The sequence below is a fragment of the Mastigoproctus giganteus genome, chromosome 7 (genome assembly GCF_048544385.1).
Source record: "Mastigoproctus giganteus isolate SK-2022 chromosome 7, ASM4854438v1, whole genome shotgun sequence".
Lineage (NCBI taxonomy): Eukaryota > Metazoa > Arthropoda > Arachnida > Uropygi > Thelyphonidae > Mastigoproctus > Mastigoproctus giganteus.
In genome coordinates, this window is record NC_143581.1 from 103205256 (window position 1) to 103230245 (window position 24990).

General features: G+C 37.3%; 1 protein-coding gene across 7 annotated transcripts in view; it reads right to left on the minus strand.

Moving 5' to 3' along the window:
• Nucleotides 1-24990, minus strand: part of Pex23 (tectonin beta-propeller repeat-containing peroxin 23) — an 851062-nt gene that overhangs the window by 417502 nt on the left and 408570 nt on the right. For 5 of the 7 annotated variants that reach the window (XM_090377810.1, XM_090377813.1, XM_090377807.1 and 2 more), the window contains 2 exons: nt 23252-23395; nt 2698-2844 (listed from right to left, as the gene is read on the minus strand). In XM_090377810.1, coding sequence (XP_090233936.1) covers nt 2698-2844; nt 23252-23395 — 291 coding nt within the window. The remainder of the gene's footprint in view (nt 1-2697; nt 2845-23251; nt 23396-24990) is intronic. The other 2 variants (XM_090377809.1, XM_090377811.1) reach the window with 2 other exon arrangements.

The window sequence follows — 24990 nt, forward strand, 5'->3', positions numbered from 1 at the left end:
TATCTTATTATACTCATCAGAGTCATTAGGCCTATAGCACACTCCTACTCTCAATTTTGATTTCCCTATGCTTATGTCACACCAAACTGACTCGACACTGCCCTGTCCATCGATGTCAACTGGCTTCACTTCCTTTGACTTTATGTGTTTCTTAATTAATAGCATAACCCCTCCTCCCCTCCTGTCCTGTCTCTCCTTTCTATATACATTGTATTCCCCAAATTTCAGTTCCGCATTACTTATATCTGTGTGACACCACGTCTCTGATATCCCAACAATATCTGCCTTTGATGTTTTGAGCAATACCTCAAATTCATCAAATTTATTTACCAAACTCCTAGCATTGGTGTACAAGCAGGTATACATGCACCTGTTTCTATTCTTAGCTACCCTAACACAACCCATGTGTTTACTTGTAACGCAATGACTACCAGCAGTCTCTGAAATATCCTGCATCTTGTTTTTCAGACTTCTGCTCATTTGAATAGAAGCAGTGCAAGAATCACTTCCACCTCTGCCAGTGGCTACTGTTAATCTATTAGTCCTTGTATCCCCCCCCCCAACTAGCAGTTTTCCGACCCACCTAACACTGCCTCGACAGCATCAGCAAAAATTCTTGCACCCTTTCTATTTAAGTGTATCCCATCCCTGTAGAAGCAATCTCTCCTGTTAACAAGTACAGTCCAGGCTGAAAAAAATTCTACCCCTTGAGCCTTGCACAATCCCTCCAGGGCCGAATTGATCAACAAGGCTCTCATCATATACTCCCTCCTATCGTGTCTGGGCAGAATTGCAGACACTTTCAAGTTCAACCCTAATTCACGGCTTTTTTTCAACAGTGATCTGTACTTGCTAAGTAATTCCGCCGGTCTCCTACTCTTAATATTATTAGTGCCAACGTGTACAACTATATCACCTTTTGTGCCCTTAAAAGATGATATCCGCTCTACAACGTCATCAACCTTTGCCCCTGGCAGACATACCCTGGTCCTATTCCACCTATCCTTTTTACAAAGCATGTTCCCCATTTCCCTGACAATAGAGTCACCAACAACTACTAGTTCCTGTGGGACCAGCGCATTCTGCCTAGGGGGCTGCCCCTGTGTTGCCTGATGACCAAGTGCAAGCTCTGGCGTTGATGTGGGCAGCTGAGAGCTTGATGGGCCCCTCAATTTATTTCCTTCGAGGGCATCCACCCTGTCCTTCAAGGTCTCATAAAGGCCCATAACAACGCTGAGTTGTCGCCTGATTTCCTTGCACTCCTTACATCGTGCACACACAAAAGACATCCCCCTTGGCAGTATCATGTTCCGTACCCGACTGCTCCGCAAACATCAAGCAGACAGTGCATTTTAATAGACTGTGATTCAGAGGGCAACTGCCCCCCTCAGTTCTCCCCTGAACCACAGCACTCCCATTAGCTTGAGCCTTTTGCTTTGCTGCTCTGGTCAGAGTCATGATTCCAATTTAATTCAATAATATTTAAAACAAAAATTAAATCCTTAAGTTATATCCCAAAACAGTTATGTTATATATATATATATATATATATATATTTTTTTTTTTTTTTTTTTTTTCGGTATCTAGTGTTCCCTTTATACAACTTCCGTATCACGTGTACCACTATAGTTATGTATTAATTATTTGTTACGATTAAGTCGTTATATATATTTATAGAGTTAAAAATACAATTTAATTGACAATAAAGTTTATCAAGATTAATAGATTTACTGATTAATTGACAATATTATATTATGCAGTATACTACACTAAGCTTATGCTATCGTGTAAAAATGGCGGGAATTCACGAACGGTATTTCTACGGACTTGTAAGTATTGATTAGCTTCGAAATCTCGCTATCGCAATTTAGAATAAACTAAGGATCCTGACTAGGTCTATAATCTACTTATAGAAGATAATTTGATATAACAATTGGTTAATAAATCGACTAAATTTGGTTAAAAGACCTCTCGTTCAATTTGTGACACGTGGATTTGATACCGTTACCGATACTAAGTAATATCTACGAAATCTCTGTCTAAGTTAAACTTTAAACTAAGTATCGTAACTAGGAATATAAAGCTACTCTAGAAAATAAGTTAATATGACAATTTAAACTAATAAAGCAGAAAATAAATCAGGAAAAACTTCTCTGTTTGAAGAGCTTTAAGGAGCAATGTCTGCACAGGCTACTCTCGCACCCAGATAAAGGTGTAATGTTTTTAAAAAATAATCTTTAATAAAAATACACAGTGAAAAATATTGAACCTCACTGCTCAGACTCTAGAGTGTTTCCTAATCTATCAAAGCCAGCATATAATGGGAGTTGCGACAACAGTCAGCATGACCTTGAATCCATAACGCATTGGCCTACGTGCTGGCATTATAATAGATGCATACATATTAAATGTATAGGTGCATAACTTTTAATTTTTTTTCAATTTATAAACTGCGCTATAGCGGAACCGGTGCTGTTCGAAACCGTGCTATGTGAGGTATTCCTGTATATGTTTAATCGCTAAATCTGAATGATGTCCAGATAGCTTTCAGAATTACAGATTAAACATACATTGAAAGTAACACTGTGCATAAGACATTTACGGCTTCTAATCACGTTTCTTTTTTTTTAATTAGCTCAAAATATTTTTCAGTCATCCCTTGCGAACTTAAATATCTGAACACACCACATTACTTACCCACTCTTCTAATTCTTTATCTGATCTGAAAGCTACTTTCAATGGATTATTTTCAGAAGCGGGCCTTGAGAAGCTAATTGTAAGGATATTCTTTGAGCGATCACTAATATTCATTACACAGCGAATTTCCTTAAGATGAAAATTGCGCTAGAAATTATTTGAAAACATACATAACTAAACATACAACATACATAATATACTAATTGATGAATTAATTTAAATCTAGTTTTACAACTAGATTTAAAATTTTATTCATTACTTAATTAGAAAACATATATCAAAATAAAACATTTAAATTCAAAATGACTGCATAAAAATTATTTACATTCATTGTTAAAGAAAATCAGTACTAGCAATTACACAAGTCAGAATTTTGGTAATACAAGCACCTAAATACACTCAGTCCTCATATAGCACGATAGTTGTGTTCCTAAAAACCCTTGTGCAATATAAACAACAGGCCCTATGGGAAAAATAGGGTTAGGTGACGACCACCTAAGGCTGAACACACATTTGTAACCAAAACATTACCAAACACAATAAATAATCGTAATAAAATACTTACGTATTTTATTAACTATTACGTAATAAAATATTGCTAATGCTTTTGCTTCTATCGTAAGCAAACTTGTTTTTTCTTTGATTTTCTATCCAAATAGATGACAGCCATTCCATCTCTTCCAATTCTTTGTGTATTAATCTAATGGATTTTAATTCCACTTTGAGTTGTTCCTGCTATGAAAGTTGTTTTTATTTTCTCTGCATTCTTTCTAATTCTCGACGTTGCCTCATTTAGCATGTGCAATATCACATGGTCTTTCATTTCGCTCAAAGCATTTCACAATTTCATATTTTTTCTCTATTGACAGAGGTGGACTGGCCATAAGCCTTACCGGGGAAACCCCAGTCGGCCGGAGGCCAGTGTGATTTTGGCCATAAACCATAGTATGAGGCCACTATAAATTTTCCCGGGTAAGAATTTTTGACCCAGTCCGCCTCTGTTTATCGATATTGCTTTTCTTTATCTCTGAGAATCTGCAGAATCACCAGGACGCTTCCTTTTCACACCTTTTAAGTATTTTACTCATTTTTAGGGAATAAAGCACAATTAAAAAACGAGGAGGCACGCTTGATACACATAAACAAAGCTGCGTGCGTGTAGCAACTGAATAAACAACACCGTAAAGGCAGAGATACACTATTAACACACATTTTATTAAAGCACATTTCTAGGAGTTACTACCATAAAACAATAAAAACAATTTCCAGTTGCATTTCTGCTAGTGGAATCTGTTATAAACTGGTAGTAAACTCGATCTAATTGCATTTGCGATAATACCGATAGCTGGACTTGTGTTGTCTTTATGTTATTATGTGAAATGTGTTTCCCCTTTATTGATATAAAAAACAAATAAATTTTCAGAATCTTCTCTTCATTCCTGTCGTGTTGTGTTCGGTTGGGGTGATTCTGCGTTCGGCTGCCATTTCTTGTAAACACAAAGGCGAATCGTGCATAAGCGAATTCGTTTTGTGTTATATAAGATATCGTTCCCCTATTTATAAATCGTGTATGATCGAATTCGTGTAGTGTAAACACGTGTTATACGAGGACTGACTGTAATTAGAAATACATATGTATATGCATGCATGCATGTGTGAGGATATGCAACCAACATTAAAAATATTATTATTGTTAGTAGTAGCAGGAGCAGCAGTCATATATGTTGCAAGAAAGCAAGCTTACAAAGGATCAGCCAAATAAAAAAATAAAAAAAAAAACCTTCCTGATTCTTCACCTCAATATTTCCTCCGATAATTTGTATAGTTATTCCTTGAATTTCTTATAAATACTCTCTTCACAATGACAGATGGAAATTTATTCCAACAGCCAACCACTCACTTGCTGAAAGCAAACCTCCGCACACATCTAGCCTGCATCTTTCCTTCCTCAATTTGAATTTATGACCTCTCACATCTTGAGTGAAAGAATTAATGCCTCATATGTGTAGTCTGAGCAAAAGGGAAAATGTCATCAGCAATGAGATTGCTCAACAAAGCCTTAAACACCTTAATTGGTCAGCTTGCAGCAGGTACCTAGTCTCCTAGAGCTGAAGTCTTTCTTGGTAAGACCACCCATTTGTTCCCTTCACCAATCTGGTTGCCCTTCTCTGCACTCATTCCAGTAGATCAATATTCTTCCTAAAATGAGGCTTCCAGAATGGTATACAGTACTCAATCTGCAGCCTAACCACTGCCTTGTACAATCGGATAATTACTGCCTTATCTCTTATAGCAAAGTTTCTGTATATCATTGACAAAACCACATGAACTGTCCTGGTAGTCTGTCTGCACTGCTCAGAGAACTTATATCCAACTGCACAATTACCCCATCTTTTTCATTTTCCACTGGTACCACATAGTTAGTATATTAATCTGGAATTACTGCTATCCACATAAAGTAGCTTGCATTTGGCAATGTTAAACTTAAACTGCCATATTTCAGCCCATCTGCCTAATTTTGTTAGATCTTATTGCAGTAGCTTACCCTGATTATTGTCATTAACTACCCTGCCAAACTCTGTATCGTCTAGAAAACTTAGACGTTAACCTGATATACTCTACCTTCATTAATATCATTAATAAATATAGAAAACAACAATGGGCCCAGTACTGAACCCACAGGGACTCCACTAATGACATTAGTCCATGAAAAGCAGTGTTCATCAATAACTATTCTGTCTTCTCCCACTCAACCATCTCTTTATCCAGAACAGTAACTTGTACTTAATGCCACTCTGATAAAATTTGTAGAGCAATCTTTTATGGGCAAAAGTATCAAAAGATTTTCTGAAACGAGTAATGATATCAAAATTAAGTTTTTGCATCCAGTTCCTTTGTTACTGCATCATTGTATCCAATCAGGTTGGTCAGACACGATTGTCCCTTAATTAATCCAAAGCTGTGACTGCAGTATAATTCCGTTCCGGTCTAGATGGTCCTGCTTTATTTTTTTAATTAGTGATTCCATTGTTTTCTCTTGAACAGAAGTTATAGCTAACAGGTCTGTAATTACTTATGTCACCTATTATTCTCTCTTCAGGAAATGGGGACACATTTACATCTCCATAGGCAAGGATGTTTTAAGAACTCTTGGGCCACCTGGCGAATTTCTAAATGTGACCCCTATTCAGTTTTAATTGTTTTAATTTTTTTCTGGGTCTCTCTTAGTTGCATTCCTAACCCTATGTATTAAAAGAACTACTGGAAACTAAGCTCCACAATTATATAATATAATTAACAAGTGAGACCCACAGTAGGCCGAGGCCCCTGGAGTCTTCCGGGTGCACCCATGAGTTAAAACGGCCCAGTCCATAGGAATCTCCTCTGAATCCTAGGATGCTTTCATAATTATGGCTAACAGTTTGCATACTTCCTTTGCTGTCTTCCTTACCACAGGGTAGACTCCTGATTATCCGGGGGCAGTTCAACCAGGGATGAAAAAAAAAATTATTTAAATGTCTTAAAAAAAAGTAGTTACAGTACCCACTTACAATAATTTATTTTTAAATTTAAATGTCTTTTTTTTAAATACTGCTTAGGGCCCCACAAACCCTTAACCCATCACTGGGAGTCTATTATATAATCCTATTCATTAGGGATTCCTTCAATCTCCTTATGTGCATGTGCATACAAATAGGTATGAATTTATTGTTCATCAGTTAGTGCATGTTAAGTGGGTGGGTGGGCACACCGTAAGTTAAGTTCATATGTATTTTTTTATGATTATTTAAAATTACCTATCATGTTAAATGATAGGTAACTTTAAAAAAGAATTGACATGAATTGCCATATAGAAAAAGAATTGTTTTTTCAATACAACAAAAATTTAAATTCATCAAAGGGGAGTGTCAGCTTTAATGAAAGAGTATAATGTTGGTGAAGAAAATGTATGAGATTTAATAAACAATAAACTCAACTTAATTTTGGATTTGCTGGAGTTATCTTGAAACAGGCCTATGGGGCTGGGAATTTCCATACTATAATAATTAATGATAGACACCAGCCAGGAATTAAACTAAAAATTTACTATGCAATGAAATAATATACAATGAAATATGATGCAAATAAAATAAAACACTGATTAAATTATAGTTAAAATATAGTTAAAAACAATAAAATTAATTAAAATAAACTAGGTTAAAAGCGATAAAACAATACAATCTGGAGCTTTCGGAGAACTGCCGTCTCCTTCTTCAGCATTGTATATATTTCATTGTATATTATTGCATCATATTTCATTGTATATTATTTCATTGCATAGTAAATTTTTAGTTTAATTCCTGGCTGGTGTCTATCATTAATTATTATAGTTTGCTGGAGTTTCAGGTAGTGCTGGCAGTATGTAGAAACAAAAATTTATGAAAACTTCTACATACAGTTAACAGGACATAGAGATCAACAAAGGGTACAAGGGAATCCATTTTCTAGGTTAATTTGTGCCACTCCAACAAAGCATTTTTTTTTTTGAAGAGTTAAAATAACAGGGGCAATTTATAATGCAACTTCTAGCTGGTTGACAAGATTTAAACAGTGACACAGAATTAGACAAATTACTAACCAAGGTGAGAAACTGAGCAGATGAATTTAAGCACCAGTGTCAGCAATTCATTGAAGAGGAAGGTCTCATACCAGAACAAATTTTCAATGCTGACAAAACCAGTTTGTTTTGGAAGTGTTTACCAAACAAAACATTACCAGTGAAACTGATAATTTGCCTGTGATAATGAAACTGATAATTTTTCACATTGCCTGTGAAACTGAATGGAGTGCTTCTGGTGTTGCAAAGTTCCTAAACAAAGATTGACTGCTTTATGTTGTGGAAACGCTGCTAAAACTAATTTTATTAAACCCTGTATAATTGGGATTGTAAAAAAACCTCTTGCTCTTTCTGGAATTGATGTTTCAAATTTAGGAAATTTGAAGCATCAGTTCCAGATGTGATTTACTTAGTTGTTTATGATGAAATTCATTCTAACAGTGCATCAGCATTTGAAATCGCTTAATCTACCAGAAAAAACAGTTCTACTTTTGAACAAGCTCCTAGTCACCCAAGTGAGGAAATTTTAAAGTCAGATGATGGGAACATTTTTTGTAAAATATTTGCCACCAACTGTGACAGCATTAATACAATCAATGGACAAAGAGGTGATTTAAAATTTTAAAGAAATTTATAAAAAAAACTTGTTATACAAATTAATCAAAGAAGGTAATTCACTGTAATTTCAGAAAAATATGACAGTAATGGATGCAATTTATGAAATTTCAATATCGTGTACACTGATCAAAAGCACAGCATTACAAAAATATTTTAGAAAATATGATATATACCTGCAAAAGAAGATGTTCTTAGTGACAATATTAATAATGATGTTTAAGACACTGAAAAGTTTTGAAATTTTAGATGAAGAAGCAGCTGTTGAGTGGTTTAATTCAGATAAGAATTTAAGCTTCCATGAAATGTTATGGGCTGACGAAATAGTAAGAAAGGTTATGAATGAAGAAGAGCCAGAGATGAAGACTCGAAGGATGTGGAAGAAAATCTAGTGCCAACAAATAAAATCTCATATAGTACTGCTTTGCCTCGTGTGAAGGCGCACCTTCTTGCTCTGCTTAACTATGCGGAGCAAGAAGACATTCTTGCTAACAATATGATATTGCATAATTTAAGTTGTGCCATTCATAGAAAGGTCAGTGATGCAAAGAAATAAACTTCTTTACTTTCCTTTTTTTTTTCAATAAATAATAGAACATGTAAATATGTATGTACGCAGCTTGTTTTTTTTTTTTTTTAATATTAAATGCATGTTGTTCATAATCCTGATTTTTTACCACCTTGGAGTTATTCAACATTCCAAGTGGGATAACCTGCATGAATATTTCACCAGGGGTTGATGGTTTTAGCAGAGTCTCAGAATGTTTATGAAATGATGATATCCAGCTCAGGACTCACATCTGGTGAGTATGTGCCAAGCCCATACTCACCAGATGTGAGCCCCCTGGGGATATTTTTTGTGTGAACCAGGCATGTTTTCTAAGCATAAGAAATGGAGTAGGGTATTCACAGGTTTGTCAGAGAGAGAGAGAGAGAGAGAGAGAGAATGCAAGATAAGGAGCAATGGGCATTTCTGTTGATGAGTGTGTGTGTGTGTGTGCACACATAGTCTTTCTGACTGTATCTAGGCTTTTCGAGTGGAGGATAATTGCTGGGCTTCAGCCACATCTACCAACCTTAAGCATACGTACATTGCTGAATATGGGCTGTTGAAATGGGTCAATGCCAAACTTCAGCTTCCTCCCATCACTATGACCCCTATCGCACAAGTGTTCGCAATCACACCAATAGAGGCAGAAGTTTATCAAATTGTAGCAGGGTGCTTAATGATTTTGTAATAACTGAGAGAAAAGTGGAGGAGAAATTGTTGAAGTTAAACATAAGAAAGGCACCTGGGGTGGATGGGATCTATCCAGATATATTAAAGGAGGCGGCAAAGCAACTAAGCAAACCTTAGCCATAATTATGAGAGCATCCTTGGACTCAGGGGAGGTCCCCATGGACTGGAGATGTGCAAATGTATCCCCAATTCACAAAGGGGGATCGAAGGGTGAAACGGTTAATTACAGACCAGTTAGTTTAACTTCTGTTCCGAGTAAAATAATGGAGTCACTGGATAAATATGCATTGCAGGATCATCTAAACAAGACTGCAGCAATAATTCAGACACAGCACAGATTTGTTAACGGAAAGTCTTGTCTGACAAATTTGATAGGATATTATGATGTGGATGCAAAAAATAATTTTGATATCATATATTTTGATTTCAGGAAAGCTTTTGACACTGTTGCGCATGGAAGACTATTGTACAAATTGGAGCAGAATGGTATTAAGGGTAAGTTGCTACAATGGATAAAAGGATGGTTAAGTGTGAGAAGACAGAGGGTGGTAATCAATGGGTGCTGCTCTTCGTGGACTAAGTGGACTTCTGAAGGTCAACTAAATGACCAATTCACCAACTTAATCAGATAAACACAAACAATAATCACACTAATCATTTTAAACAAAAGACGATAATAAACAGTAATTGCTAAGCAATAGAGAAAATTCCAGTTAGCATTCTGAAAAAGTGATCCGACCTGAAGCTAGCCTTGATGACCACTGAATGCTTGATGGGGTCTCTTTTGAAGTCATGAACTCCATTCTCAAGTCCTCACATAAGATAAATCAAAATGCTGAATTTGAACTTAATCTCCTCAGGCCATTTGCAAATGCTTAACTTTGGTGTATTTCAATAATTTCAAACAATAATTTGGATATATCACATTTTGCTAAAGTTAGCTTCATAAAGGAAGGTCTTTTTATTAGGTCTATGAAATTAAATTTCACAGACCTAATAAAAACACTTCTAATATAATTATATTTCTACAAAACTACATAAAAAAGCACCAAACGCAACATAGTTTTAAAATTCTTATATTGACAGAACACAATGGGTAAAGGGCCACTTCAGCTATTTTAACAACTCTGAAGGTCAACTAAATGACCAATTCACCAACTTAATCAGATAAACACAAACAATAATCACACTAATCATTTTAAACAAAAGACGATAATAAACAGTAATTTCTAAGCAATAAAGAAAATTCCAGTTAGCATTCTGAAAAAGTGATCCGACCTGAAGCTAGCCTTGATGACCTAGTGAAATAAATCAAGGAAGAACAAATTGAAAGATCAAATCACAGAAATTGAATCAGGAGGCCGCGAAGAATGTGTTAATGCCAACATTTAGGTAGGAGATATCATTGTCAGTGAGGACATGCTCTATGATCTCCTTCCATTAATTTCCTTCCAGCCTTGGATTTATATTTTTTTGGGGAAGCAGGGACATGTTCTGTGTCCATTCTGTCCTCTGCAAAGAGTTTGAAGATCATCTGGTACTTCCTTCACCTCAATGTCCATTTTTTTTTGTGTTTCATGGAGCACCAGGTTTTTCTGGACTTTTCTTTGCTACTTTGTTTTGTTACTGCTGGAGCACTAGGAGGTACAGATACAGGAGTGGCAACTGATTGGCCCTTCTTGCCAGTTTTTGTGAGCTTATTATGTAGCGAGTGATGAGAAAAATGACTCTTTGGGTAGAATAGTCATTTTGGTTTGAGTTCCGATGGAATGTTTCCCTGCAGTGTTCTGAATATGAAGGTTTATTGGTGTCACTGCTTTCCTCACCTTCTAGCATATGTTCAGCTCTGCCTTAAGTATCTATATTTCTTTTTCTTCCTTCCACTTCTCACATGCTTAAGGGTATGCATGATGTTCTCCTTGGTAGTTAATGTAAATTAGTTTTGTAGCTGAACATGATGTTATTTTTTGGTCATCTGCACCACATGAGCACATGCAAGGCTCTGCAAAAGGCCATTTTCAAGTGTCCATATTGTTCCACCATTAAAAGCACCTTAAAGGAATTAGTATGTATGGATATATACTGGGCAGCTAATATTCATTTTTGCAGCTGTCCCTCCTTGAGTTCTTAGTCCAGAACCAATTTCCTCTTCAGACACTTCAAGGAGATCCTATTTTGAGAGCACACCTCAGAATGAATTGGTGTCTTATGTTGGATAACTATGATAGTAATTTCCCCCCCACAAAAGATGTGGCTCAGAGGAGTTGTGTTCTGGATGTTCCTTGCTTATGGTCTCTACAAGGATGTTGCCTGAGCAAAGCTGTTTGATTTAAGAGAGCCTGCCAATTCTTCCAAACCCTTCTGGATAAAGAAAAGAATAGTGACAATTTCCGTAAAGGCTCTCACTAGTAGAGTACATTAGTAAGTATTGAGGTGTTGGATCAGTTTACTGCCACTTTGCTGAAGTGATGTCATCTGCTGGTTTGATTGAGTTTTCTGGTAGGGACATTGTTGGGGTCCCAGAAGAAGAAGAGTTTTAAATATTGGGATTTGTAGTTGTTTTTATTTTGTTTCAGTGCCCGGACTTCCTACCCACCACAGAGACAAAGATGACACCCACTACCAGCAAACAATAAATGTACTTAAGGATGGGATTCAAGGGCTACCCAGACACCACACTTGCACTGCTACCAGTGCAATTTCAGACCTTACTTACTATTTATTTAAAATGTATTCCACTTTAAATTCTATAATATTATATTGCACAATATATTTCTTAGAAAAGAAGTAGAAAAACATAAGCCTAAAAGTGAGTAAGGCTCCTTAAGTTGATAGCATATACCCAGTCATTTTAAGGCAACAAGGGAGTGAATGGAACCATTAACAGTAATTATAAGCACATCATTGGACTCTACAGAAATTCTCTTGGGCATTACACTTTTTGGACTGGAGAAATGCCAACATTCTGCCACTACATAAAAGCAGTTCAAAGAATTAAGTGATTAACTACCAAGTTAACTGCAGCATCCCCAAAGCTGGATTGGAGGAGGTTAAACGTGCGACAGCAGATCTTTATCCAAAATCTACCCCTATATTTTCGACAAATGTATTCAAAAAGTTTAACATGGACAAAGAGGCATTCCCACCCACATTCCATACATCCAGGCTTAATAGAACAGATCTGTAGAATATTATATATTTGTCAGACATGCTGTGTGCAGCTACAGGGGTGGAAATTGCACACAGTCAAAGGTAAAAGATTCTACAATAATCGAGAGTATTAGAGGAATTATATATGAGATAAAATGTTCAGATTGTGGTGAGTGTTATGTTGGAGAGATAGAACATACTAGACCAATAGAGACAACAGACAATGGGAAATATGCTGTGGCTAAACAGTTCTGGGAGGAGAACCACCAAATTTCTCCAGACAATACTGTAATCATTGATATCGCATAGGTATCGAAACCAGAAATGCTTGAGAGCTTGTGGATTTGTTCTTTGGAACATAATACCGATAACAGATATAGGGGAGTCCATATTCACTCCCTCTTCGAAACAGTAATTATTGGATGGGATGAACGGTTCCACCTGGCACACTCACAAGCCATTTCCAGTCTCCTTGCACAAGCGGAGGATAATTCCTATACTTCTACAGTAACAAGGGCCATGATCTTGTTGATGTTATTTAAGGATGTGCCATGACAGTTAAGTTCCACTGTTAATAAAGGAGGTTACCACCTCTGAAAACTATATCGTTGTTTTATCATTTTTATTATTAAAGTTTGATTTTAATTTGATTTGTAATATTTTGTGTCTATTTTAATTTTATGTATTTTAAATCTATCTATATTTTTATCATTTTAATTCTACAGTTGTCAGTGTATTTTATTTTTACATCAAATTTTATCCTGTTTATTTTTATTTTATTTTAATACAATTTTTGATCTTTTTTTTTTATGTAAACCCCAAACACGAGAGGTATTAGAACCTATAGAACTTAGTACCGTGCTTGGGTTGGAGGTTCAGAAGACAAAAGAAGATATTTGTTGACATTGAACTTGAACTTCTGTAGACTGTAATTTTCAGGAAATACGTATGAAGGAAGGTTGTTCCAGAAAACGGCAGTTGAATGAATAAACGAGGAAGATGAAAAGTTGGTTCTGTGAGTTTGAAGTTGGACAGTAAATGGATGTTGACTGGTGGCTGCATGGGTTAGGACTGTTTTGAAAGAGAGAGCGGGAATTATAGAAGCCAATTCAGAAGAACAGTGCCAAAGGAAATATCTGTAGAAGAGGCATGCAGCAGAAACAGTACATCTATGAGACAGCGAGTGGAGAGACTCTGTTAGAGATGAATTATTAATTAACCTAACTGCCCTCTTCTGAATGGAATCAAGAAGCCTGAGAGAGGTTTTGGGGGCACCACCCCAGATGTGGGAACAATATTCCATGGCAGGGCGGATTTGCGATTTATACAGAGTGAGCAGCTGTTTGGAAGAAAAGTAACGCCGAGAGCGAAAGAGAAAACCAAGTTTTTTAGATGCAGAGGAAGCAATATTTGTAATGTGCTTGTGCCAAGAGAGATTAGAAGTCAGGGTAATCCCCAAAAGAGATATATCATTTTGCCTAGAAATCGGAGTGTCACTAAAGATAAGCATAGGAGCAAAAGAATCCTTTTTGCAAGATATAAGACAAGACTGAGTTTTAGAAGGGTTGAAATCAACTAAGTTGTATTTCCCCCACTGGAGAATTAAATGATCGGCATTTAAGAAATTGGTACCAGATTTTCAAGAAGTTGAAGCTGATTGAGCAGGGCAAGGTTTCTCAAAATGGAAAGTAGAATGCAATGTGCTATCATCGGCAAAACTATGGATAGGATTCCCTGTCAAGGGAAGAAGGTCATTAATATACAAGAGGAAAAGAGTGGGGAAAGAACTGAACATTGGGGACACCGGTATTAGTGGAGAAGTTAGAAGACAGAGAGCCATCTATCATCACCCTCAGTGAGCGATCAGAGAGAAAACTGGATAACCAATTAATAAAAATAGTTGGCAAACTATAAGATGTAAGCTTGTTTAGAAGACCTTTATGCCAAACACGATCAAAAGCCTTTGAGATGTCATGAGCAATTTCTTGTGTTTCACCGAACCTTTCCATTGAATTCGTCCATAAATGGGTAACATAAGCCAGAATATCACCAGTGGATCGACACTGACGGAATCCATACTGGCGATTGTTGATCAGATGGAAGGTTTCTAGGTAGTTTAAGAGTTGGCAGTTAATTATTTCTCCACGACTTTAGAAAGAGCAGAAATAATTGCAATGGGACGATTGGATGGGAGAGATTTGTTACCCATTTTAGGAACTGGCTGGATATGAGCAACTTTCCAAGCAGAAGGAAAAACACATTTGGAATAAGAAAGTGAAAAAAGGCGGCAAAGAATAGGAGTAAGTTCAGAAGCACAGGTTTTGAGAACAAGTGAAGAAACACAATTGGGACCTGGAGCTTTCTTAGCATCAAGATTCATCAAAATCTTTCTGACATCCTTTTAATGGAAGACCACAGAACGCACTGAATGGAGCATGTTGGGAATGGTGGGAGGTGTTTTACCAAGATCATTAATACATGAGTTGGAAGAAAAATGGAATTCTAGCAGGTCAGCTTTATCCTTGGCTCCCACCTCTGTTCAAACCAGAACCATCTGGTTTGGACAGAGGTGGGAGCAGAGATGGGCAAAAGTTGTGGCTAATAGCTTTGGCAAGAGACCAGAATGCTCGGCTACCATTAGGGCAAGAAGCAAGTTTTCTACTCTTAGCCTGTTCAAACTGTATTTTGCATTGATTAATAACTGCTTTACAATTGTTGCGAGCTTTGGTGTAGGCATAAAATGAAACTGAAGAATTAGATACAAGCCAATTACGATATGCAACATTCTTCTCTTGAACAGCCTTAGTACATTTACTGGAAAACCAAGGTTTAGATCAAGGACGAGATTTTAAAGTGGAGTGTGGGATAAAGGATTCCATTCCTGCAAGAATAATTTCACTGACACGATCTGAGAAAACGTTGACATCAGAAGTTTTGAAACAGTAATCCAACCAAGGAAAAGAAGAAAAGAAATCTCGCAGGTCATCCATTTTGCATTCTTGTAATGCCAAACAACACGAGGTTGGGGCGGCGCCTCCGTAGCCAGGTGGGAAGGAGTAGCAGTGCATAGCACACGCTTCTTGATTAGACCGGGGTTCGAGCCCGTCACCACCAAATACGGAGAATGCAGAAAGGTCAGGGAATGACCACTGCATATCCCGGAGCAATATGGCCTTAGTTGCTAATGCTCCTAAAAACCAAATAACAAACAACGAGCTTGGGAATAGCCATGAGGTAAAAGCTCCATTGGAGAAGAGACAATCACCAAGTTGTGGTCTGAAGTGCCTAAAGGACCTCTCACTTCGACCGTGTACTTAGAAGGGTTGTTTGTGAGAAAAAGATCAAGCGTGTTGGCTGTATGATTAGGATTGTCTGGTATTCTTGTAGGTAAATGAACAATCTGTGCAAGGTCATTACTAATTGCAAAAGTCTCAGCATCTCGACCAGCTGGGTCGGTGTGACTAGAAAACGGAAGCCAGCTGGAGTTGTGAACATTAAAATCACCAAGGAAAATTACCACACTGTTAGGAAAGTTGGACTGGAGAAAGTCAAGATGTCAAATAGCTCCAAGTGATTAGTGGAGTTGGGAGAACGGTGGAGACAATAGATGAATTTGACACAATGAGGTAGAGAGATTTTAAGCCAGAGAAGATCAAAGAGAGGAGATTCCAAATTGCCAAGTCTCTGACAGGGAATATCAGCACGGACATATGCACAAGTACCACCTTTGAGGCGAAAGGAATCATACAGCGAATAATTTGGGCATCTGAGATGAGCAGTGGTTGAATCAACCGATAACTGAGATTCTGTCATAAAAAGTACATGGGGTTTGGCAGACTGCAAGTGGAAATGGACATCGTTGAGATTAGAGTTGAGACCACGTATATTTGTGAAATGAATTAAGAAGTACTTAGGAGGTTTAGATCTTTTCACAGATAAGCTTGCTCTGTTAGTTTGACAATCCATGGTGTATTCAATAGTAAGAAAAATGGCAGGAGGGGACATGCTGTATGAAGTAATGAAATTTTTGAATATGGCTTACACATGTTAAGAATATACCCAGATCCTTGACATAATGTGGCCTCGACAATGCTCCCCGCATCTACACTAGTCGGACTCCCTCCAGTCACTATCTGGCAGAGTAGAGGTAACAAGATTATACACTAGCTGATCCGGAAACCTCCTAGAGTTACCAATAGGTTCAATCCAGTGTACTAACTAGCGGCCGGCCTGCAAACACCGTTTAAGAGCTGTACCCTCGAAATGTAAGGAATAATGGACTCGCCACGATGTTCATCATAACCTCATAAGTCATCAATCATACTGCATGATGGAAGAGATAGGGAAGGGTTGACCGGAACTTAGCTAAACCTGGCTTCCACCACTTCAAACCTCCAATAAGCAAAGTGGTGGTATTGCACTGGTTGATGAGAGTCATCTACCACCTAATACTGCCTAGTAACATGGAAGGGGGGATGGCATTCCTCCATGTGGTGTGGGTGCCAACACCTCGACCCCTGCTTACGTTGGTTCACACCTGGGTGATCACCCACCATGTACTTGTGCATGGAGGTTATACCCAGGATTACTAACAGTCCCACCATCGTAAAAGTGCAAGCAGGGGATTTGGCTGTCACAGACCATCCAGACTTCGCTGAAATTGGGTCCACTTGGACTTGAGTGTCACCCGAATATCAGTTCCATCAGCGTTTTAGACTTCCAGGTAGCAAGTACAGCTTGTCTGGCATATCGGAGAGAATGTCTGTGACAACCTCAAGGACCATATGTGGTGGGTGTATTCCATTGCAGTTATTATAAGTCATAACTTTCCCAACCCTAGAGGCCTATTTGAAGAATGAGATTACCAGAAGCAGGTAATTGCAGGATCATAACCCAAATGAGAGAGTAAGAAAAAAATCCTGGGATAAGAAGCATGCAATCTAATTAAGTGAAGCAAATACGGATGGTACAGGCATACAGAAAGGATGGGATATGGAAATTAGCTAAACAGATATTTGATGCAAAAATGAATGAATATTAGGCCTACGTCGAGAGTGGGTTGATAATGTCACTAAAGATCTAGAAGGAAAGTAGGAACACAGTGAATGGAAGGCTGATAGTCCAATAGGGATAATCTAGCGACCCACTGAGTATACTTACTGGGTATAATAGATATGGATGACGATTTCCATACCTGTAACACTGAAATAGAATTTATATTCAATGTTTTTACTTATATGAAAAGAAAATCTACAAAAAAAAAAAAAAAAAAAAAAAAAAAGAATGCAATCACCTGGAAAAAACAAATTTTCCAATATTTATCAAACATTGAAAATAGTACTACTAACCATATGAGGGAATTAAGACAGAGTTATTTCAATTATGTAATATGGCCTGATATGCTGATGCTGTAAAAAAGAACTACCGTCAAACCTCTTAAATTTGGCAATCCATTACCCTCCCATTTTTTCACCTATGCTTAGCAAAATCAGAAAATCTGGCAAACTATCTGAGAATTGACAGACTTAGATCTTTAAATGAGCATTCACCAAAGCAGCGTGTTAAAGAGAACATTATACAGAGTGTAGATTATCTTATCGGCATAAGTCTTTGTTGGGCTTTAATAATATTGTAAAATTTGTTTGTTAGTTAATGGATTAGATCTTATGCTGATGTAGCCCGAAATAGACCCACACTGAAGGAACAAATAGCTAAACCTAGTGAGAATGTAATGGTACTTAGAGCGATAGAGAACAGCAATTTTAAAACCAGCGCTGATGTAAAAACCTTGGTAACCAATACTTTGAAAACAGAATTTAAAACAGTCAAAATAAAATCAATCAAATTAGCACGCAACAAAAGCATAATTTTGAAAATGGCCTCTAAGTCGGACTTAAATAGTATCTCAACTTCTGATTCCTTGACCTCTGCAGGAATCTCTATGGGAGTTCCTAAAAAAAGTAACACGTCCATAATTTCCTAGGACATGCCCAAGGATCTAAGTAAGGAGGACATAATAGAAGAACTGTACAATAAAAATCTAGCTGACTATGACTTTACAATGGAGGAGATTAAGAAAGAAACCTCATTCAGATTCACAACTAAGTCAAGGTCCTTGTCATTGGTACACTGGGTAATCAGTTTCTCCCCAAAAATGTACAGGTGTATTTCATCAATAGACAGAATATTTCTTGCTTGTAGCTCACATAGGCATAGGCCATTTACAATAGTTACTAAGTGCTTTTTGTGCTTGGAATATGGGCACACAACACAATACTGTACCCATAACTCCCCATCTTGCAGACATTGTGCCTGTAGTGGTCATGTGCATGCAGAATGCCCCTCATAAGGTAAGGATGAGCCTACCTGTTGTATAAATTGCAAGAGGCATAAAAGAGATTTTCAACACTCCATCTGCGATACTAACTGTCATGAATATAAAAGAGCTCTAGAGATTGCATGATTAAGGACTGCTGACGAATGAGGCAATTAGTGACTACAAATGCCCAGAACTTTTGCGTATCATAGATCCTGTAAGACAACGGACCAACTATGGATACACTGTCTTTTACCAGTTCTTCAACTGCAGATGAAGCAGTCTCTGAACTTAGCCTGCTTCTACTGAATGCTCAGTAGTCACGATTGGTGGCCGATGAAGTCCGAAAAGTAACCGACGAAATTAAATACAATATTATAGCCTTACAAGAACCATACCATTTCCATGATAAAATAACCGGATATCCTATCTCTTTTAGGGTTATTCAGCCGAAACATGCTGAACCATGTACGGCCTTCGTCATAGTTAATTCTAAATTGGACATAGTCAAGATAATGAGTCTTACTAATCAACATGCTGTCTGCATAAGTGTGTCTACTCCTCATGGCTCTTACTTTCTAGTTTCACTATACTGCCCACCAACTTATGACATTACACTTCATTTGCCTACCTCGATCAAGTTATTTCTTTGGTAGGTACTGCCAAACTTATTATAATGTCAGACGTTAACGCCAAATCCAGTCTATGGCACTCCGACCATACTGATAACAAGGGTTCACTCATAGAAGACTTTCTCCTTTCACATGAGCTGACAGTTCTAAATAAACCCGGCTCACCTTATACCTTCAGCTCTCTAAACAGCGAATCAAATATAGACATCACTGCTACTTCTTACACCATTTCTTCAAACATTAATGACTGGACAGTAAATACTAACATTTGCTCAAGTGACCATTGTGCGATCACCTTTTCCGTGACTTGCTCTGCACAATTATATAATCCTCCACTACAGGACCTTAGAAGATTTTCTTTGTGACGCATCATGTGGAACCGGTTTAATGACTCAATCAACACTGATTTCCCAACTGAAACCATAAACTTCATCCATCACTTTACAGCTTCTGAATTAGCTTCCTATGTTAATGATGCTCTCAGCCATGCCTGCTATAAAGCAGCCAAAAAGAAAATTCAGTCTTCCCATCCCACTCCATGGTGGAACCGAGACATCGCAGGAACTGGCCACCTCCCGACGTTGAAAGTCTTAAAACAGAATATCAGGTTCTCAAAAGACAATACGTCAAAACCATCACTACCTGTAAAATAAAATCTTGGCAGAACTTGGTTACTTCTACTGGCAATCGGGACCCATGGGGCCTTGTTTATCGCCTTACGAGGAACAAATCCTATTCCCCTACTGTTTATTGGTCGATACCTGCAAACGGCACCGAAACTCTCACTTGGAAGGACACTATCAACACTATCTTGGACAATCTGCTTCCTTCTGATTGCCCAGAGGATGACTTGACTACTCATCAACAAATAAGACAGCTCAATAACTCCTACACTACTACTTCTGAATCTCAGCCATTTATGCAGCTGGAAGTGGACATAGCTGTCCTAAAAATTAACAACTCTGGTTGTCCGGGCCTCGACCTTCATGAGGGCGTCTTTATCAAACAATTCCACAAGCTACGTCCAACGGTTTTTCCGACTCTATTCAACAAATGCCTGAATGAAAGCACATTCCCTGTTATCTGGAAGACAGCTCTTTTTAAACTAATTCCTAAACCTTCAAACACCCAAAGTGGCAAGTCCTTCCGTCCTATTGCTCTGTTATCGCATTTGGCCAAAATACTTGAAAGGCTGATTGCTATAAGACTCACTTCACTGTTCTCTTGTATCAGACGATCAATATGGTTTCCGAACTGGACAAGGAACTGAAGAAGCAGTTGTTGAATTCCTTTCTCGAGTTAACTCTGCAAATTCTAAATACATTCTTGCTATTTTTGTTGATTTTTCTGCGGCGTTTGATCTGTTATGGTGGTCTAGTTTGTTTGCTCGCTTACATGCTGCCGATTGTCCCCTTCCTCTCTATAACCTTTTAAGAAGTTATTTTTAAAACTGTACAGTTTCTGTTATTTCTGGATCTAACTCCATCTCCTGCTCTGTCACTAGCGGCTGCACCCAAGGCTCTGTTCTTGGACCACTTGTCTGGAACATCGTTCTTGATGAATGGCTCCGTAAAACTATTCCTTATACTTCCAAATTGGATTATGCAGACAATCTCACCCTGCTGATCCAGGGCAATTCCCGTGCCTGCCTTGAAAGTACTGCCAACTTAGTCATGTCAGATCTCTCTCAATGATCCACCACAAATAAATTATCCATATCCTCATCGAAAAGTAAAATGATGCTGGTTAAGGGTTCGCTTAATATTTCACGGCCACCTGTTGTTAAACTTCAAAACAAATCACTTTCCATGGTTTCTTCTCTAAAATTTCTTGGTCTGATCATTGACAGTAAACTTATGTTTACTAAACACTTGGAAGATCTCTCAGAGAAAGTCAAAAAACTTACATTCTCACTTCTGCCTCTCTCTAAACAATCTTTGGGTCTTAATTTTCATTCTCTACGTTTATATTACAAAGCTGTGTTTCTACCGATTTGTTCCTATGGCCGCCTGGTTCTGGCATGTTAAAAAGGTTTCAGTACGGACTAAACTTCACAGAATTCAATGTAAAATGCTTTTAGCAATGTGCAGGGCCTGTAGGACTGAGTCTACTCCTGCTTTGCAGGTCCTTAACGGCTGTCGATCTCTTTCTTATGTACCGAGTAGAGGCCTGTGCTTCTACATTAGGCACGCTGTCCCTGTCACCTTTCTTGGCATTACCATCGATGTCACTGTGGATCCCAAGGCTGAGAAAAGACGCTGTTGGAATATTTTGATGCAGAGCTGGCAAGACAGATGGTCTGCTACCTCTAAAGGTCTTGTTACTTTAAAGTTCATCCCTAACGTCACCTTTGCCATGTTAGAGTCCACTCAGAAATGGTTTCATCCTGGTCTGTACACACTCTACTTACTCTCTGGTCATGGCTCCCTTAATGCCAAACTTGCAACTTTCAACCTTGCTGAATCACTTCTCTGTTCTTGTGGTGACCTAGAAGACTGGGAACATATTTTATACCACTGCCATCAATACCTAGATCTTCGACAGAACCTTCTTCTCTCCACCAGTATCACTGTCCCCGGAAATGAGCCGGACTTCCTGAGCACCAGAGAAAACTTCCAGTCCCTGCAAGAATTTGCTCGTCATGCTTTTGATTGCCAGAGACACCTTTTCACTCAACTATGGAATACCTCCTAGCCTTCTTAGTAGAGACCCCTGCTGGCACTGGCTTTTGGCCAGTGCGGGATGAGATATATATTTCCTCCCCCCTCTTTTTTCTTTTCTCTTTTTATTTTTTTCAATTTTATATTTTATTTATTTATTTTTATTTTTCAAATTTTTATTTTATCATTTTTTATTTTTTATTTTGAATTTATTATATTTTATTTTTTTATTTATTTACTTATTTAATTTAATTTTATTTTATTTTATTATTATTTTTTTATTTTTTTTCACTTTTTACTTGTATTTATTTACTTATATTTGCTGGTTCCCCGAGTTTGGGCTGCCCGATGGACAGGATTTTATTATCTAGTTTTATTATACTCTTACATTAATATATTTCATTATTATTATTATTTTTTTTAATATTTTATTTATTTTTATTTTTTTGCTCTAATATTAGGGCAGTAAGAGCTGGTAAACCAGAGCGTTCGGAAGGCGGTCGCGATACATGCGTAGTTGTGGCCTACCTCCCCGTGGTGTAGATGGACACTGGGCTGGCTTTCCAGGTGATCACCTGCCTGGTGACAAAACGGCCAGAAACAACAAAACAACACACACACACACACACTGCACAAACATAACATTACACACATTTCTGGCCTTTTACAGTGCTTTCTGTAATCATCACAGTGTACAAAGGCGGAGATGAATTGACGTTCAGGTGCTGTCCTACATAAGATAAGCAATTTACTGATAATAAGATATGGATTATACTTAGGAAAATCAGAAAATCTGGCAAACTATCTAAGAATTGACAGACTTAAGATCTTTAAATGGGCATTCACCAAAGCAGCGTGTTAAAGAGAAGATTATACAAAGTATAGATTATCTTATCGGCATAAGTCTTTGTTGGGCTTTAATAATTTTGAAAAATTTGTTTGTTAGATCACGGAATTGCAGAATTATAATTCAAGAATAAGATTAGCAATTTACTGATAATAAGATATGGATTATACTCAGCTTCAAAGTTTTGCAATTTGAATAAGAAACATTAGAGTGAAGTACCCATCCATATAATCTTAGTATGTTGTATATATTACTGTATAGTATATTTATTATTGTATAGCGCAGGATTTCAGAATCTGGGCAACTTTCATCTATTTGTACTTCTCATATACCACCTAAAAGAAAAATTAAGTAGCCAAGAGAACTGTGGCATTTCTAAATGCAAAAAGATTAATATTATCATAATTTCAAGAATAAAATATATAAATTAAAAAAAAAAAAAAAAAAAAATACATAAGAATGTATCAGAATCACAGATAAAGCAAAATAAACCTCACTGTATTCTGGACTGGGCCACAGTATAAAGATAACATGCCAGTGCCTGCTTCAGCTTTGGATTCTTGTTCAAGTTCAATGTGTTGATCAGTCCACAGGTGATTGCTATTCCACACTTGGCACATGCCTGCTTTTATCCAGGTTTTCTGGAATGCACAAATAAATTTACATGGATGATTTTTGCACAAGTATGAATAAAATGCTTAATTAAACATGTTTTAATTATTTTAAATGTATAATTTTTAAACAAGTCATGATTACCAATGAACACGAGTACATGAGAGTATGTTATAAGTAATATCTGTTGGTCTAATAATTGCATATTAGTAAATTGTATTTTAGCATATGAAACTTTGCTTTAATATAATAGCAATTGTTAATATTTAGTGATCTAGAAATGATAATTCACATTATAAAAAAAAAAGTTTACTTTCAAAATATGTATTACAGAATTCCTGTCCAAAAACAGATGTACATTTACTGACATCCTTAACAGGTTAACTAATGTGAAACAAGTGATGTATCTTAGCAACATTTAAATGAGCAGAAGCAGAGAGAACCAAGCACTGAGGAAAAAGTGGAGATCTTTCCAAGTGGAAAGATCTCCACTTCAATGATGAGAAAATGAGTGGAAAAATAAGATTCTTGCTGATAGATAAATTATGTTCAGAGAAAGCATTGCTGATATTCAAACAGCAAGCAAAATAACTTTTCTTAATGATAACAGGAAAAAAAAACAAGGCTGATCCCATATGATCTAGCACAGACTAAGAACAGAATAAAAGACATATAGGGAAAACAAAATGTTACCACTATAACTGCACATAGTATTAGTAATGGCCACATGGTGCAACAAATCCTAAGGCTTATGCTGCACCAGCCAAAAAAAAAATAAAAAGAATAAAAAAATTTTAATTAATAATAAAAAAAATAAAATAAATAATTAATAAATAAAAAGGAAATAGACAACCTATGTGTTTCCCTTATCGAGATGGTAACTATCCAGCTGACCTTTGAATTTCCCTAAACTGTCAGCCTCTACCTTCAATGTAGATAACTTATTCCAGAAATTTATAACTCATTGGCTAAAATAAAACTTCCGGCAATCCAGTCTAAACATCTCCCCAACCCTGTAACTTGAATTAACGGCTCTTAATTCTAGAATCATTTATAACTGTGAAAATTTCACCTACATTCATTTTGTTCCTTGAGGTTGTCACAGACATTCTCTCCGATATGCCAGACAACCTGTACTTGCTACCTGGGAGTCTAAAACACTGATGGAACTGATATTCGAGTGACACTCAAGTCAAGTGGACCCAATTTCGGTGAAGTCTGGACGGTTTGTGACAGCCAAATCCTCTGCTTGCACCTTCACGATGGTGGGACTGTTAGTAATCCTGGGTATAACCTCCATGCACAAGTACATGGTGGGTGACCACCCAGGTGTGAACCAACGTAAGCAGGATCGAAGTGTGGCACACACACCACATGGAGGAATGCCGCCCTTCTATGTTACCATGCAGTACTAGGTGGTAGATGACTCTCATCAACTAGTGCAATACCACAACTTTGCTTATTGGAGGCTTGAAGTGGTGGAACCCATGTTTAGTCTCTAGAGCTAAGTTCCGGTCAATCCTTCCCTATCTCTTCCATCATGCAGTATGATTGATGACTTTTGAGGTTATGATAAACATCGTGGCAAGATCCACTATTCCTTACATTTCAAGGGTACAGCTCT